Source organism: Balaenoptera ricei, chromosome 4, assembly GCF_028023285.1.
Source record: "Balaenoptera ricei isolate mBalRic1 chromosome 4, mBalRic1.hap2, whole genome shotgun sequence".
Lineage (NCBI taxonomy): Eukaryota > Metazoa > Chordata > Mammalia > Artiodactyla > Balaenopteridae > Balaenoptera > Balaenoptera ricei.
In genome coordinates, this window is record NC_082642.1 from 301935 (window position 1) to 319540 (window position 17606).

The following is a 17606-nucleotide window of genomic DNA, read 5'->3' on the forward strand; positions in this document are numbered from 1 at the left end:
AATGAGCTGGGACCTGCTAACATGTTTCAAAGGAGCACCTAGTAAAAGCTGATCTCTAAGCAAATAAACCATCAGTTTATTTAATTTTCAAGTCTTTTTTTTTACTAAATGTATTATTCCTCTAAGTAACATGGTTCATGCTGCTTAGATTGTTTACAGTGCTTTTTGTTGTGCCTAAAATTTTTCAATAAGGCGAAATAAAAGATTCAAATATGGTTTTATAATGCATGGAAGATAAAATCTCATATTTATAGCATATAGTTCGACTCTTTTATATGCATGACTAATCAAAATTGTGTCCTTAAATGGCAACTTGATATTTTTCAAATTGTACTCAGAAACACTACTGTGTACCATTTGCCTTAATACCAATATTATCAGGATTAGCTTTATTAACAGTATGACATTTTCATGCTTTCTTAAACTTTACACTAGTTTTAATATTCACAATGTTTGATTAAGTTCAAATCAACAAATATTCAAGCCTACATGAGAAAAGAATGAAATGAGGTTACCTTTTTATATAATCAGCTAAATTATTTTTAAGAGTTAATACTGGGATTTAAAAACCTAAATTTCCAATGTTACTGTTAATTCAACCAGATGAACATAACTTTAGGCCACAGGACTGCCCATTAGCCTTTCCTGTCGGAGAGCAATTAATCTCTTGAACCACTTTTCTTCAGCATCAGCTTTCTCAATAAATAACTGAAATAAAAAAAGAAAAAAGAAGAAAAAATGTTATTGTCTGCCAATAACTTGGATTTGACCTTATAAATCACTTTTATAGAATACATCCTTCAGCACAAGATTTGGATACTATTTAACTCTTGATGACCTCTTAACTGAAGATCATCTATTTGGAATGATGCTCAGAAAGTTTTAGAGTAAAAGGACGAACATCAAAATCATTGGTTAGCAATTTTACATCTCATTTTGTAAAGTTTATTTCCTACAATCTTCCTGAAGACACAGTGGTATGACACTACTTCACAGAAGATAGCACGATATGATGTTAATGACACGCTCACAGTCCGTGAGCCAACGGGAGCAGAGCCAGAATTAGATCTTTTATTTATTTATTTATTTATGGCTGTGTTGGGTCTCCGTTTCTGTGCGAGGGCTTTCTCTAGTTGTGGCAAGCGGGGGCCACTCTTCATTGCGGTGCGCGGGCCTCTCACTATCACGGCCTCTCTTGCCGCGGAGCACAGGCTCCAGACGCGCAGGCTCAGTAATTGTGGCTCACCGGCCCAGCCGCTCCGCGGCATGTGGGATCCTCCCAGACCAGGGCTCGAACCCGTGTCCCCTGCATTGGCAGGCAGATTCTCAACCACTGCGCCACCAGGGAAGCCCCAAGAATTAGATCTTTTAGTGCCAGAATAAAAATAAAACAAAACTTCTTTTTGCCCATTTTTCTTTCCCATAGAAAGAATCTCCTAGAAGTCAGGTAACATGAGTTGGTCCAAACCAGCTTCTAATACATGTAACACCTCTAAAGGCTGGGGGTGAGCTGCCTATTTTTAGCAAATAGGAACAAATGAATCCATTTCCTCCAATGGTCTTCTTGTCACCAGCCCAAAAGGACAACAGTTTGAATTAACTTCAGTCAACTAGACTTAAACTGACATTCTTAAGGTTTAAGGATCTTACATTTGGATGGGCCAGAGAATTGTCATCTTGGTACTTGATAGCAGTAGGGATGCTGCTAGGGTCTATTTCTTTTTCATTACTCGGTGGGTCAGCCACTACTGATGCTGGTCCTGATGTTGCAGCTGCATGCTTCACTTCACTAGGTTCCACTGACTGAAACATAAAACACATGTTATTAATTGGATAGCAATATACAATTAAAATGTTGCTTTAATAATATTTCTGATTTTGAATAATAACTGCTCAATTGGCCTCCTCTGAGATGATACTAATTACAAAATGGCCCTAGGTTACTGAATAAGAAACAACTATTCCTAAAGTAAGCAAACAAATTCAAAAACACTGAAAATGTTATGTCTTACAATCAGCATATTTTTCTTAAGAAGTTGGTACTTATGAGTCTATACTATTGAAAAAGTATATACATTTCACATACCTAAATTCTATTAATGAAAATAAGCTTGCAACAAATCTCCATTTAGTTGGTCTCTTTAGATATAAAAAGCAAATTCAAAGGTTATTACTGCTATTTTTAAAATAATAGCCTTACTGAGATACAATTCCATATCACAATTAATAAAGCTTTTATCACATCAACAGAGTTTTGCAACTAACACCACAAGCAGCTTTAGAACATTTTCGTCATCCTCCTAAAAAAACCCTATACCCATTAGCAGTCACTACTCCCCATATCTCCCCAACCCTCCCATCCCTAGGCAACCACTAGTTTATTTTCTGCCTTTATGGATTTGCCTATTCTGGATATTTCATATAAAAGGAAGCATACAATATGTGGTTTTCTTCTGACTGGCTTCTTTCATTTAGCATGTATCAGTATTTCATTCCTTTTTGTTGCTGAATCATATTCCATTGTATAGAATATTATATGCCAGGTACTGTGCAAAGTGCTGGGGACAGAAACACTGATAAATCACTGTTCCTGCCTGGAAGGAACCAGGAGTGTAGTGCTAACTCAGGTTAGTTCCAATATCTCCTTCCCTGAGACAGGAGAAGGCCAGGGAAGTGGCTGAATACGGGAAAGGCTGCAGGGATAACATGAAATGGATTAGATGAGAAGTTGACATTAAAGGTTAAATTTAAAAAACCCTAGATGATTGGGAGATTAATTCCACTACTTAGCCTTTTTTTCTACCCCTATTGGTTCTACACATATAGTTTTTCAATTTCCATTCTCTTTTGACTTTTTTACTTCTGAACATCCACTTCTCTGAATGAAGTGCAAAACAGAGGTCACTGGGGAAAACATCTAGAAAATGAAATATGCATGAATTAGTTAATCCTTTATTAGAGTAATTTATCTCAGAGTTGGAGATCCATCTATTTAACCAGTATTTACTAAGCACTACTAATTGCTAAGCACTGGGTACACGAGGGAGAATAAGAAGATATGTTCCTTGTCCAGGACACGGGTTCGAGCCCTGGTCGGGGAAGATCCCACATGCCACGGAGCAACTAAGCCTGTGCGCCACAACTACTGAGCCTGCGCTCTGGAGCCCGCAAGCCACAACTACTGAGCCTGCGTGCCACAACTACTGAAGCCCGCGCACCTAGAGCCCGTGCTCTGCAACAAGAGAAGCCACCACAGTGAGAAGCCTGCGCACCGCAACGAAGAGTAGCCCTTGCTTGCCTCAACTAGAGAAAGCCCGTGTGCAATGAAGACCCAATGCAACTAAAAATAAAAATAATTAATTAATTAATTAATTAAAAAAAAAAAAGAAGATATGTTCCCTGTCCAAATTGGAGATTACATTTTGCTAATGGAATGACAGAGCTCTAACAAATAAATACCAAAATATATACACAATCACAAATTGTAACAAGTTACATAGAGCTGTTTAAAGAAATATTTGGTAAATTTGATTTGGCAGTTTTCTTCTTACAGTTTGGAGCCAATATTTTTTTCCTCAGATCCCAAACATTTCTATGTCTCCAACATAGTGGTCATAGAAGATTCATAGCCCTAAGTGATATTACACTGACCCTTTATAAAACTGAAGACATGTAACAGTAAAGCCCAATATTCTGCACAGGGGAAAGTGGGAAGTATGCTAGTCCAGTGAGGTCCAGGACATAATTTTTTGGTACTCTATCTTGCCATGCAGGGAATGTAAGAGCATGCCATTCTGCATATCTAGGCCATGCTTTGATAGGGTTCAGCTAGGAGACTGGCTGTCCATATTGAACTACCTCGAAAAATTGTGAAGTGCTGTTATTCTAGTTGCTAAACATGTGGATTGCACATGTGCAGGTGGCAGAGATAACATTCTATTACAGAAATCAAGTAATCTCATTTTGTTTTTACCTACACAGTACATTAAAGTTTTCTTTGAAAAGTGCTTATACGCACAAGAGGTAAAGTTCTCAGGGGTTAGGATCAGAGTGTAGAAGTTATTATTTAATAATGGGTAATTTTAAAAATGTGAGAGGAAAACCATCAATTGCTTCTTTAAGTGAGGAAAGCTGTTAGAGAAAATTTGGCTATTAAAAAACCCTCAGCATGGCCACTATCAAACATCTGGCTTTGAGTAGCACTGCCACCTGGTGGTTCAGTTTGGAAAAACTTGTTTTAACACGTACTTAAAAGTATAAAAGAACAAATGACCATGCTGCTTAGAGTTATTTACCCTCTTTTTGAACATAGGCGGATATCTGCCAAATACAACAATTTTAGGATTGAATAATTGGTAATAAGCTTATTTGGGAGAGCAGTCTGAAAACAAGCTGCATCTTGGTTCCTTAAGTTGATGATACAGCAGGAACTATCAGATCATCTTTCTACTCACACCAGAAAAATATGATTGCACAGAGTTAAACTAGTTACATCAATATGTGTTGCAGGAGACACACTGTCTAGCATGTCATTGGTAATAGCCACTTTTCTGGTAATAGCTCCCTAGCTAAATTAGTGGAATTAGCACAGCTAAAGACTCTACCAACAGAAGGGGTCACTAGTTACAGAAAAGCCTTTTTCAGAGATATTACAAATTTATACCAATGCATGTAGCACTGTCCAGGAGAGAAGGATGTTGAAACTTGGTTCATAATTTAGTCCTCAAGAGAGTTAGTCTTTGCTATGCATCAGGAATAGCCCATCACATCTGCCCATGACCTCGATGAAATGGTCCTCTATATAATTTACCTCCTTTGGTAAGCCATCTCCTGATAAATAATTCATCTTCTTGGGCATCCTGAATCCTTACCTTATACTGTAGACACAGACATTTTAGAAACTGGAAAGGGATTTCACTTTCTAAACTAATAAATTGGCCCTCTGTTTTATATTACAGTCCAGTGTGAATTTATTCTTTGTTGGCCCATCACTGCTCTTCTGATCGTTTTGAGGTGCGATGACTAATATAAGTCCAGTGTTGGATGGCTAATATTTTATACTACTGTACATTCACCAAGGTAAATGCCATCTTCTGTGGCTTTTTAGCATATTCTTTATATTTCAACAGGGAATATGCATCGAGTTCACAATTATGAGAGACATTTGATTAGTAGGAAAAACATGGGTTCTGGAGTTGGACAAATTTGGTTTGGCTGCTGCTTTCTATCATTTATTAGCAGTTTGACCATGGGTTATGAAATTTGCTGAACCTCAGCTATAATTAAGGGTTATTAGGATATTAGTTAAATTATAAATGTTAAATGTCTAGTATTAATGGTAGCCATCATTATTTTAGTTATTTTACATTATTTAAATATATAAAAAAGTGGGGCTATGATACAACATTGTTTTATATCATTTGCCTACTGCTTTAACATTTCCAAATGGCTGTGTTGAAACAAATTGGTCCAAAGCTTATGTCTATACATGAAACCAGAAAGTTACTGTGTAAAGTAATTTTTAATTTGCTTGGTCACCAAGCCTCAAATAAGGAGAATTTTAGGATCTACAGACCATAAAAAATTACATAAAACAGTCTCCGGCCCAACCAAAACAGGAATCCTTGTATCTACAATTCCTCTGAAGGAAGCCACAGACAAATACAGCCCTCAGTAGCAGCAGCAGGAAGAGGAGGAGTAGTGACAGCTTTCATTTCTTGAGTACTTACTATATGCCAGGCACTTGGTTAACGGTTTTATGTAAAGTATCTTGCTCATCCTTATAAAAACCTCTGCTACGGGTATTATCCCCATTTTAAGGGACAAGAGCCAAGGTTTAATAAGATTATTATGTAGTTTAAGGACATATAACCAGTAAACGGCAGAATCAAAATGTGGTTCCAGATCTGAGTCTACATCTCATGCTTTTGACCACTGCTTCCTAATTGCTAAATGCAAGATTTATTGCAATTTGGCTTGAATTTTAGAGGAAAGAAACAAAAATGTTGGTAAAATATTTTAACTAAATATATTTCTGAGGGGCTCAATTCACGGTGCTGGATTAACATTTCTAGGCTGCTTCTGCTTCTCTGTCATACTTATCCAACCAAGAACTGGCCAGTTCTAGGCTTTCCAGATTGATTTTGATTGATTTTATTTCTTTCTATGAATTACTGTTAAGGGGAACCTCTTTTTGAAAGATAGTTGAAACAGAAGGTGGGTTTCCCTCACACAGATTTATGAAGGTTGCTTACAAAATGAAGAGCCTCCTGTTCCATCCTAGACCTCTCAATCCTTAATGGTAGCATCTGAATTGGGAGTACAAGAAAAGCTACATTGAAGCTGAGTAAATTCCAACGCAGCACTAAAAACTAAAGCAAACAAAAACTAATTATTAAAATAATTAATAATGGTGGTCCCTTTGATGAGAGATGTAGGTGAAATTCCTTTAAACTGCTCCCAAGGGAAGCCCATGTAACTATATATAGGGTTTTGTTATAGATATGGGAAGAGGAGTTTTTCTCTTGGATTTAATCAGTTATCTTAAGATTAATAACTATAGGAAATAATATTTTAAAACTTTTCTAGAGAATATAAACAAGGTAAAAAAATGACTAATCTTGGAATTCAAATATATAGATATTATTACATTTAAAAAATCTTTTAAGGTGCAACCAGATATCTAAAGAATTTCTGTGTTTCTCAGCAAGGGGTCTGTCTTACTGGTGAGCATGGAGACTCAGGGAGAGTAAGGGGCATATTAGAGAAATGTAAATGGGGTAAGGTTTATACTTCAGACAGTCTGAATGCCTATAGTAGTAGAAGTTTTCAAGCACCATACTTAGTTTATAGAATGTACTTAGATATCAAATAATTTAGATGCTAGAGTATATAATTTAAAAATAAACATTTAATGGATCAAGAACCATGTTAGATACTTGATAATCATTATATTTAATCCTCGGTTACTCTAAAAAGTAGGAATTATTAGCTCTATTTTATGAATTTGGAAACTGAGGCTTGGATAGAGGTTGAGAGGTTTTCTCGAGATCATAAATCATGGTAGGAAGTGTGGAAGTTAAGATTCAAACTCAGATCTCCTTGAGTCCAAAGCCCATGCTCTTTCCACTATATTAAGCAGGCTTTAGATCAACTTCCTTGCTCACTGCCAATTTTACTAGTTACTGGAAGAACTGCTAGTATCTTGGAGGAGAGGAATGGAATTAAAAATAAATTTACTGTATTAATAATTAATACCAAATGGGAAAAAGTTGTTTAGAAGAAAACCTAGTGTATTAACATAGAGGAATAAATATTTCCACAGAAAGAAAATGCTAGGTTATCTGAAGTGTGTGCAGTGAGAACTGGGAAGTCAAGGTGAACTCCAGAAAACAAATACTACACAAGTAAACTTCAAAACAAATTACAATTCTTTTAGGACTTCTTAATACGTACGAGTAAGATATTTAATAAAATGGGCAACTATATTTGTGAATGCCCATTTCACAGCTCCTTTTTTTCAGGAGTTGTGGTGGCAAACTACAAAATGTTCAAATGAAATCAGCAAAATAACAAGGCAAGGACCATGGATTAACCAAGGCTGTCTAGTGCATCCTGGCACCCTGCACATGCTCAATTCATGTCCCCATAATGAATTATTTTAAAATACATATGGTAATTAAAAAGATGTCCATCTCACTAATAACAAAAGAAATGCTAATGGAACAACAAAAGGTCAATTTTTACCTATCAGGTCAGTAAACATGGAAAAGTCTGATAAGACTTGGTGTTAACCAGGGTGTGAGAGACAGACATCTCCCTGCATTTCGAGGTGGAATTTGAATTGATACAATATTTTGGGAGAATGCCTTTGGGAACAGGTATGAAAATAAACAATATTAACCTTTAACAACTCCATTTTGAAAATTTTATCTTAAGGTGATAATAATGGATATTCACAAACATGTATGCAATACCTCCAAACTTACAACTACTAAAATATCTATCAGAGAAAAAAAAAAAATCAATTATGATACATTCATCAGTAGAATACTATACAGTCATTAATATATCTACAGATATAGAGTATTTTTGAATAAGTGATAACTATACCATGTCTTCATTATATGTATGATATTGAAGAATACATGTATTTCACAGTAGCTTTTTCCAACTAAAGGAATACAAATTCCAAAAAGCAGCCCTGATAATGATTGAAAGAATACATGAAATATTCAACAGAAATAAAATGCCAATCAAAGCTCCTTTTATTAGAGTTGAATAAGTGATACCCATATGGGCAAAGAGTGTAAATATATGTTACTATTTGGGTAATAATTTTATTGTTAAAGTTCTTTTGTAACTTTTCTCTAGCAAAGTCAATTCAAAAAGTAGCTGTATACATTTGAAAAGAAAACTGTGTTATGTTCATGAAATGTGTATTATTGTTATAGATCCATCATGTTGACATCTTATACTTTGCCTTCTTGGTGAATTTTAAAATAAAAATAGCATCAGATACATTTTCACAGTTTTTTTTTAACAAGTTAAACTTGAACTGATTCTCACTGATTCATTCTCTCTCTCAGTAACATGCTGATACACTCTCGCCCTACTTCATCTATTAGAAGAAGAAGCACTTACATTTAAGTAAAATCCATTAATAAAGCATCCCTTTAGTTGGAATCTAAAGGCTTATTCATAATGCCTGGATGAAAACTTACCTTTTTGACTTCTTTACTTGATCTGAATGTTTGCTGAACAAAAGAATCACTTTCAATGGCTTCAATTTCTTTGACTCTTTTTACTTGTTCTACCAGGGTGGCTTGGTCTAAAAAAGAGGGTATTATGTCAGTGTATTTTGGTGTGTCAGCTTGTTATCAACACTATACCTAAGCAATGTTCTATGAAGTAATTTTATGACTTATGAAATTTAACTGGATGGAAAAAAAAAGACATTATGGTTAAGTTAAAATAGAAACTTTTTGCCCCCCCCTGGAGACCCACAAAGATAACATTCCTATCCACTAAGACTCTCACCTAAAACCTAAAACATTGCTGAGAAGGTACTGCTAAAATGATCCAAGCTAATCTGTGCTAATCTGGAAGGAGGACTTTACATTTTTTTTCCAATTTTACTATGGAAATACATAAAAGGAAAAAGGAATAAGAGCACAATGAATCCATCTGCACCCATCACTTAGCTTCTATAATCATTAATTTTCTGTTATTCTTATTTAATCTATCCATGCCCACTTCAATTTTGGGGGATGGACCTGGAGTATTTAAAAGTAAATCCCAGACATAATGCCATGTTACCCCTAAATATTTTTTTAGGTATCTCAGATAAGGGCTTAAAAAAACAAAACAAACTAGCAACATAACTACAATACCATCTTTAAACCCAACGTTATCAGTAATAATTCCTTAATATCATCTTATATAATCCATGTTTAATTTTCACTGATTGTCCAAGTGTTTTTTTTTTTTTTACAGTTGGTTTATCTGAAACAGGATCCAAACAAGGTCCACACATTACACTTAATCAACAAGTATCTTAAATTCCTTTTAATCACTTACGGTCCACCATCCCTTCCTTTCATTGTCATTTATTTATTGAAGAAAATGGATCATTTAGCCTTTACAATTTTCTACATTCTGGATTTTGCTGATTTTATTCTCATGGTGTCACTTAACATGTTCTTCTATCCTTCATATTTTGTGTAAACCAGCAGTTAGATCTAGACGGGTAAGATTCAGGTTCAATTTCTTTTGGTAAAGAGTACATCACAGATGGTGCTGTGTAATTCCTATTACATCATATCAGGATGTGCTTCTCCCACTTCTAATGATGTTAAGATTGATCAGTGTGTCCAAGGTGATGTCAGCCTGACCCTAGCTCTCCACCAACCTTTCATTTAATGGTTTTAGCAGACAATGTTTGCTGCTTAGCTCCATTATTTTATTAGACATTGCAAAATGGTCATTTTTTTTTCTAATTCTATTATTTGTCCTGCATTTATTAGCTGTGATTTGAAGAACTTCCTTCATCGACTACTTTGTAACTGTGAAATATAGTCTGTACAGGAAAAGGCAGAATAAATATTTAATTCTTTCCCTTATTTTATCAATTTTGGTCCAAAGATGACCATTATGAGCTCATGAGTATTTATATATGTAATGTACTTCAGTCCGTCGTAGTCATTTTCATATTTTGATTCTACCTTTGGGTAGTGGGAGCCTCTTCATGTTGGTCCCTGCATTCTTTTGATATGATCTCTTTTGTTAAAGTGTGATAAGATGTCCCAGGTTCATCCTGTACAGTTCCTGTCTCAGACTTGAAATCAGCCATTTCTCCAAAGGGCTTGGATTCCTTTTAGTGGGGAATGATACTTAAAGACAGTAATCTGAGCAGTAGGGGTGTTTGTTGTTACTGGATTGTCACCGCTTCTCAGCTTTTTCAGTGGGTGGGGTAGGAAATACATACTTTTAGAAAAGAAAATCGAATGTGAGTTATATTTGTATATCTTTTCTCTTATTCTAAGAATATTAGGCCTTAATGATATGATCAAAAGTACTTAGTTGTTTTTCCTAATATATGAGTTGAATATATATTAGTTTCAAAATAATGAGACAAATATTACTATTAACAAGATGAATTAATAAAGTTTAAAATTTCTTTATGGTTCTTTTTGATCTTAGGATTTATTCCACTGATGAATTGTCAAAACACTATACTCTAAAGTCACTTGAAATAATTTTCCATGTGATTATGCTACCAATTTGATATACAGTTAGGTTCATTTGTTTCAGTTTTTTTTTTTAAGTGTTGTTTTGCTCTATTGTTTTCATAATTAATATTTGTTTTTTAATCGCATAAAACACTTACATGCTTTCAAAGTCAAAATTAAAACAACGTCATTCAGAGAAGTGTATGTTTCCTTTCCTATCCCATTCCCCCCAATCCATAGGTAACCATTTTTTATTAGGTTTTGATTTTTATCCTTCCATTGCTTATTTCTGAAAATATAAGTATACATATTCTCTTCTTTCTTACACAAAATAAGCATACTATACATTCCTATGTATATTACTTCTCTCACTTTTTAAAAAAAATTTATTATTTATTTATTATTTTTATTTTTGGCTGTGTTGGGTCTTCGTTTCTGTGCGAGGGTTTCCTCCAGTTGCGGCAAGTGGGGGCCACTCTTCATCGCGGCGCGCGGGCCTCTCACTATCGCGGCCTCTCTTGTTGCGGAGCACAGGCTCCAGACGCGCAGGCTCAGCAGTTGTAGCTCACGGGCCCAGTTGCTCCGCGGCATGTGGGATCTTCCCAGACTAGGGCTCGAACCCGTGTCCCCTGCATTGGCAGGCAGATTCTCAACCACTGCGCCACCAGGGAAGCCCCACTTCTCTCACTTTTAACACTACGTTTTCCAGTATAGAGACTTCCTCATTCTATGTTACAGATATACAGTAACCTATTTTATGGTTTTATGATAGTTTTTTCCTACCAATGCCCTGCTGATGGTCATTTGAGTTGTTTCCAGTCCTTTGTTTTTTACAATTAGTGCTTTAATAAATAGCCACAGGCATGTGTCATTTCATACTTTTGTATTTTTTTTTCACATGCTAGCTGGGCAGGAAAAACACAACATTATGGTTCACAACCTTACTGTTTAAACTCTTGGTCTAAGCTGAAACGAATACACACCTGAATTAGGAGCCACTGAATACTCAGCTAAGGCATCTAAAAATGCCGGGGTTTTAGCCTGTATGAATAATAACTGAATTTATTTTTTAAAAAACTGTAATAACTGGTTTAACAAGGTAGAGTTATTTGCATCAAAGTAATTTTTACATACTAAGTTGAAAAGGTTAAATGATATAGAGAGTATGAAACCTGGTCTAACACATTCAATAAAAGTTAACATTTTATGAAAAATGTCTGTTTCAATTTTTGGCCAATCACAAATTATAAGCATACAGTCTTATGCAAGTTCCAGTTTATTTAAGAGAAAGACAGTGCTTCTGAGATGTGTTCCTGACAGCTGTAACCAGTCTTTTCTCAGGTGAGAAATCCTGCATGGAATGTTTGGAAGTAACAGCCGTCACAGCCAACACTCCCATCTTTGGAAGAATATATTTTCCTATATAAAAAGCAAACACTGTCAGAATGTCATGGAAGAGCAAATAGTTCCACATGCTTTAGAATAAAAGCTCCTTTTAATTATGCAATGTACTAACTGAGCACGTGAAATGAAAGAAGACTCTTTGCCCATCTAACTTATTAACACATTCTGTACCAGAGGATAATATTTTCATTAGTTACATATATAATGGCATTAATATAGCAGAGAAAAATTATAATGGATACCATTCCAAGTGGTTCAACTTTAATTGGTCAACATGAAAACACATTTGTTTGTGTAGGTGTTAGTTTCACAATTATTTCACAATCATTAGTTCCCAACCAAAAACAATATTTCTGACTTCAGGATGATGTCTCATATGTATCAACTGTTTGACCCCTCGGATTTTTTCTCTAACATATTCCCTCATGTGGATTTACAAAGCACATCATTAGTATTAAATGTCAGAGGTGAGTTCACAAACAGTACTTGATGTCTAAAGCTTGCAGTGTTTGTAGCTTTAAATATGGGCATACAACCAGCTCCTAATACAAATGAAAGTGTTATCATAGAAGCTGGCCAAAGGGCCAGTATATTTAACAAAATAGCACTGGAGAAACTGTAAAGGAAGGAAGGAGAAAGATTAGAGGAAAAACAGAACATTATCTTTGTGTTTCTTTAAAGATCACTTCAGGACTAACAAAGTGACAGGGTAGATAGGGGAGAGCCTGTCTGCTTGACTTACAATATGAAAATAAACCAACATAGCTTTTACTTTTCAATGTGGGAACCATTTTCCTGTTGATATTTAAATTAAAGAATGTGATATTTAAATTAAAGAGTAAGAGAGTGATATATAAATTAAATTTCTTTAACATCTTTATTGGAGTATAATTGCTTTACATGCTGTGTTAGTTTCTGCTGTATAACAAAGTGAATCAGCTGTATGTATACATATATCCCCATATCCCCTCCCTCTTGCGTCTCCCTCCCACCCTCCCTATCCCACCCCTCTAGGTCATCACAAAGCACGGAGCTGATCTCCCTGTGCTATGCGGCTGCTTCCCACTAGCTATCTATTTTACATTTGGTAGTGTGTATATGTCAATGCTACTCTTTCAGTTCATCCCAGCTTACCCTTCCCCCTCCCCGTGTCCTCAAGTCCATTCTCTATGTCTGCGTCTTTATTCCTGTCCTGCCCCTAGGTTCATGAGAACCATTTTTTTTTTTTTGAGATTCCATATATATATGTTAGCATACGGTATTTTTCTCTTTCTGACTTAACTTCACTCTGTATGACAGACTCTAGGTCCATCCACCTCACTACAAATAACTCAATTTCATTTCTTTTCATGGCTGAGTAATATTCCATTGAATATATGTGCCACATCTTTATCCATTCATTTGTCAGTGGACACTTAGGTTGCTTCCATGTCCTGGCTACTGTAAATAGTGCTGCAATGAACACTGGGGTACATGTCTCTTTTTGAATTATGGTTTTCTCAGGGTGTATGCCCAGTAGTGGGATTGCTGGGTCATATAGTAGTTCTATTTTTAGTTTTTTAAGGAACCTCCATACTGTTTCTCCATAGTGGCTGTATCAATTTACATTCCCACCAACAGTGCAAGAGGGTTCCCTTTTCTCCACACCCTCTCCAGCATTTATTGTTTGTAGATTATAAATTAAAATTTGAAAGATGCATGGGAGATTTCATTTTTAGCCTTATAAATAGGTCAGCTCCATGCTGTCTGAAAACGGGCATAAAAAATGTTTTAAACTGCTTCATACTCAAAATTCTAAGATCAATGTCCACAAATGTATGTCTTAAGTATAGCCCTGTCATTTTGGGAAGCAGAATAAAACCCATCAATAATATATAGTAAATTGTTCTATTTTTTAAAATATTTATTTATTTATTTGTTTGTTTGTTTGGCTGCGCCCGGTCTTCGTTGTGGCACGCGGGATCTTCATTGCCGCATACAGGATCTTCATTGTGGCATGAGGGATCTTTTAGCTGTGGCACGCAGGCTCTTAGTTGCGGCATGTGGGATCTAGTTCCCTGACCAGGGATCGAACTCAGGCCCTCTGCACTGGGAGCGCAGAGTCTTAACCACCACTGGACCACCAGGGAAGTCCCTATAGTAAACTGTTTTACATTCAGGCTCTTAAGTTTAACATGCCAATTTGTCATTTAAAAATTCTGTACCAATTTTAAGACTGGGAAGAATGTGAATTAAAACTAGTTATTGTTTATTTTTTTATTTTTAAAAAACATTTATTTATTTATTTGGTTGAGTCCGGTCTTAGTTGTGGCAGGCGGGCTTCTTAGTTGGGGCTTGCTGGCTCCTTAGTTGCGGCATGTGGGCTCCTCAGCTGTGGTATGCGAACTCTCAGTTGCGGCATGCATGTGGGATCTAGTTCCCTGACCAGGGATTGAACCAGGCCCCCTGCATTGGGAGCGCAGAGTCTTAACCACTGCGCCAACAGGGAAGTCCCCTAGTTATTGTTTATATGCTTGGCATGAATGCCTAACATACAAAGTATCCTGTATTCACCAGCCATGAGGTAAAAATGAAAACAAGTGACAAAGTTACGGAGAATAAAAATTACAGGATGTTTCTGGGGCTTCCCTGGTGGTGCAGTGGTTAGGAATCCGCCTGCTAGTGCAGGGGACACGGGTTCGAGACCTGGTCCAGGAGGATCCCACGTGCCGTGGAGCAACTAAGCCCATGCACCAGAACTACCGAGCCTGTGCTCTAGAGCCCGAGAGCCATAACTACTGAAGCCCGTGCACCTGGAGCCAGTGCTCCGCAACAGGGGAAGCCACCACAATGAGAAGCCCATGCACCACAATGAGAAGCCCATGCACCGCAACGAAGAGTGGCCCCCGCTCACCGCAACTAGGGAAAGCCCATGCGCAGCCAAAAATAAATAAATAAATAAATAAATAAATTACAGGATGTTTCTAAACATTAACATGGTAACCATGAAGTAAACATATCTACTTGCACTTGATGCTTTTTGATAAACACATTATTGGTAAACAAAATGACTTCCATAGGTTGCTTGCAAGATGTCCGCAGAACATTTCATATTTCATAATAAAAGAGAAAATAATGGAGTCAGAAAACTAAGTCACTACAGACTAAAAAAGTCAATAACTCACTGCATGGACAATTATTTTGTTCTTTTTGTGATGAAAAATTAAAATCAAATATTTTATTAGTTACTGTTGATGTTATATTATAAAAATTAGGTTCACCTGCTACTTTGAGTTATATTTGACAATTTCACATGACACATTTACAGAATTTTCTGTGTTATCAAAAGGTACACAAATTTAAGATTAGTAGATAAAGATGACAAGGTCCAATATGAACCTTTTATTTGAAAAGGCAAAATTTAAATATGTACACCATTTGCAGATTACAAACAAGCCAACCTCTCTAAACTGGCAGCAATGCTAGGCAGAAAACAGCAGATGGCACTATTACCCAAAATGTAATGGGCTAAGTGACAACATGAGTTTCATGAAAGGTACCTTACACATTAAAATCTCATCTCCAAATGACTACTTTTGAATATTAATAATTTATGAATTTCCCCAAAGTTAAAATGCATTTTATATTACAAAGAGTTTGGGTTGGTTGGCTTCATAGTTATTGAGTTACTTATGCTACTTTTCTCTCCCAAGGGGAAAAAAAATTTATATACTAATACTACTGCTACAAATACATGAATAATACAAGAGAAGATCTTATTTTCAGTTTAAATGGATTCAAATTTTAGTCAAGAATGGAAATATCTGCAAAATTCCCTTTTATGGTACAATATAGACACTGAAAACAAAGTCTTTGAAATATAAAGCATTTTCAAGTGCTCTGCAAGAACGAAAGAAAAAAAGCAAACAATAACAAACTGGCTATTCAATAAATAAGTAAATGGAGATGGCTGTTCAATAAAATCTGTAGACAAATAAAACATACCATAAAGCTCACTTGGAATTCTAAAGTTAAAGCAACTCCTCATGAACACAAATTTTAATGAAACATAGCCACTGCTTTCCCTTCAAAACAGTTCAAAACAGTGTATTTCAAATAAGTTTCTTTCATTAAAACATATAAAACATATATTAGAAATCCATCCAACCATAACATTTTAAGGTTGTTCATAAATCTCATATCCCTGGGTACCAATTTCCAGAACCGATATCCACAAATAACGTGAAAGATGAGAAAAGTTCTTAAGTAGAATGTGGCTTGTCTATCAGCCTTCTGGAAGCTTATGATACAGTACCAAGTTATTTATGTCAGTGAGGCTCCTGGAGTGTCTCTAATAACAACCCCCCCTTGGATGGGGTCCAAGACAGACTCATGACAAACTGCTTTCCATGTCAAATTAAGTAATAAGAATAAATTTAATGTGATTGAACCAGTGAAGAATTTCTGATAAACATTTTAATAAGTGCAAGTGAATTGAGCATCAGACTAGGTTCTATGAAAAACAAAATCCATACTGAAAATCCACACAAATTCCACCTCATTTAGTTCCTCTCACCTAGAATGCTCTTACCTTTTCTGAATCCTCCCTGTCACTTCCCTTGCCACCTCTGAGAAAAGGGGCCTCTTCTATAATGAGGGGCCTCTTCCCAAATGAGGCTCTCCGCATACGTTACCTCCCACTGATATTAATCTCTTCCTGAGCAAAAGCTTCATTTCCCCAGCTAGAGGGGACATACCTTTCTGTGTCAACTCCAGGAGTTAGTATAGTGTGCTCTATTATTTAGTAAGCAGTCAATAAACATTTGTTGAAAACTTAAAAATTAAGGGGCATTAAAATAACCATTAAAAAAAAACATCACGGGGGAGAAATGTCAAATTATAAAAGGTTTTGTAACTTTAAGAAATTAAATGTCTCTAAGTGGTTAGTTTTAACAGCTCTGGGTTCAGACTATCTGGATTGAACACTGTCTCTTCTACTTACTAGCTTTGTGACCTTGGGCAAGTGCGTGGTGGTGGTCTCAGTTTTCTCCTCTGTGGCATGGGGATAATAGGTGAAACATCATAGGATGGTTGAGAGGTTGCCTCCCTCCTTTCTTCCTTCCCTTTCTCTCTCCTTTCCTACTTCCAAATATTTGAGCACACTCAGGCATTGTTCTGCATACCAAGGTTTAGAGACAAGAGTTTCTTTCTTCTCTCACGGAACTTATGTTTCAATGGAAGAAGCAAATAATAAACATGTAAATAAACAATATAATATCAAGGAAAACAGAGCAGGGTAGAGGGCTACAAAGGAGAAAGGGGGGCCATCTCAGATGGGGTAACCAGGAAAGAAAGAACTCCCTGACATGGTGATTTCAGCAGAAAGAAGAATCATGTGAAGGAACAAGTCATGAAAATCTGGGAGATGACACCTGTGCTCAGCACAGGGCTGAGGAAGCGAAGCATTAAAAACACTTAGTAACTGAGAGCTAT

The 17606-nt window shown here is 36.1% G+C and overlaps 1 protein-coding gene across 6 annotated transcripts in view; it reads right to left on the reverse strand.

Annotated features, from left to right (window-relative positions):
* Positions 1-362: 362 nt before the first annotated feature.
* The window catches only part of RSRC1 (arginine and serine rich coiled-coil 1), a 427490-nt gene continuing 410246 nt past the window's right edge, over positions 363-17606 (reverse strand). For all 6 annotated transcript variants that reach the window (XM_059921838.1, XM_059921836.1, XM_059921835.1 and 3 more), the window contains 3 exons: positions 8724-8830; positions 1651-1803; positions 363-708 (listed from right to left, as the gene is read on the reverse strand). In XM_059921838.1, coding sequence (XP_059777821.1) covers positions 616-708; positions 1651-1803; positions 8724-8830 — 353 coding nt within the window. In that variant the 3' untranslated portion in view covers positions 363-615. The remainder of the gene's footprint in view (positions 709-1650; positions 1804-8723; positions 8831-17606) is intronic.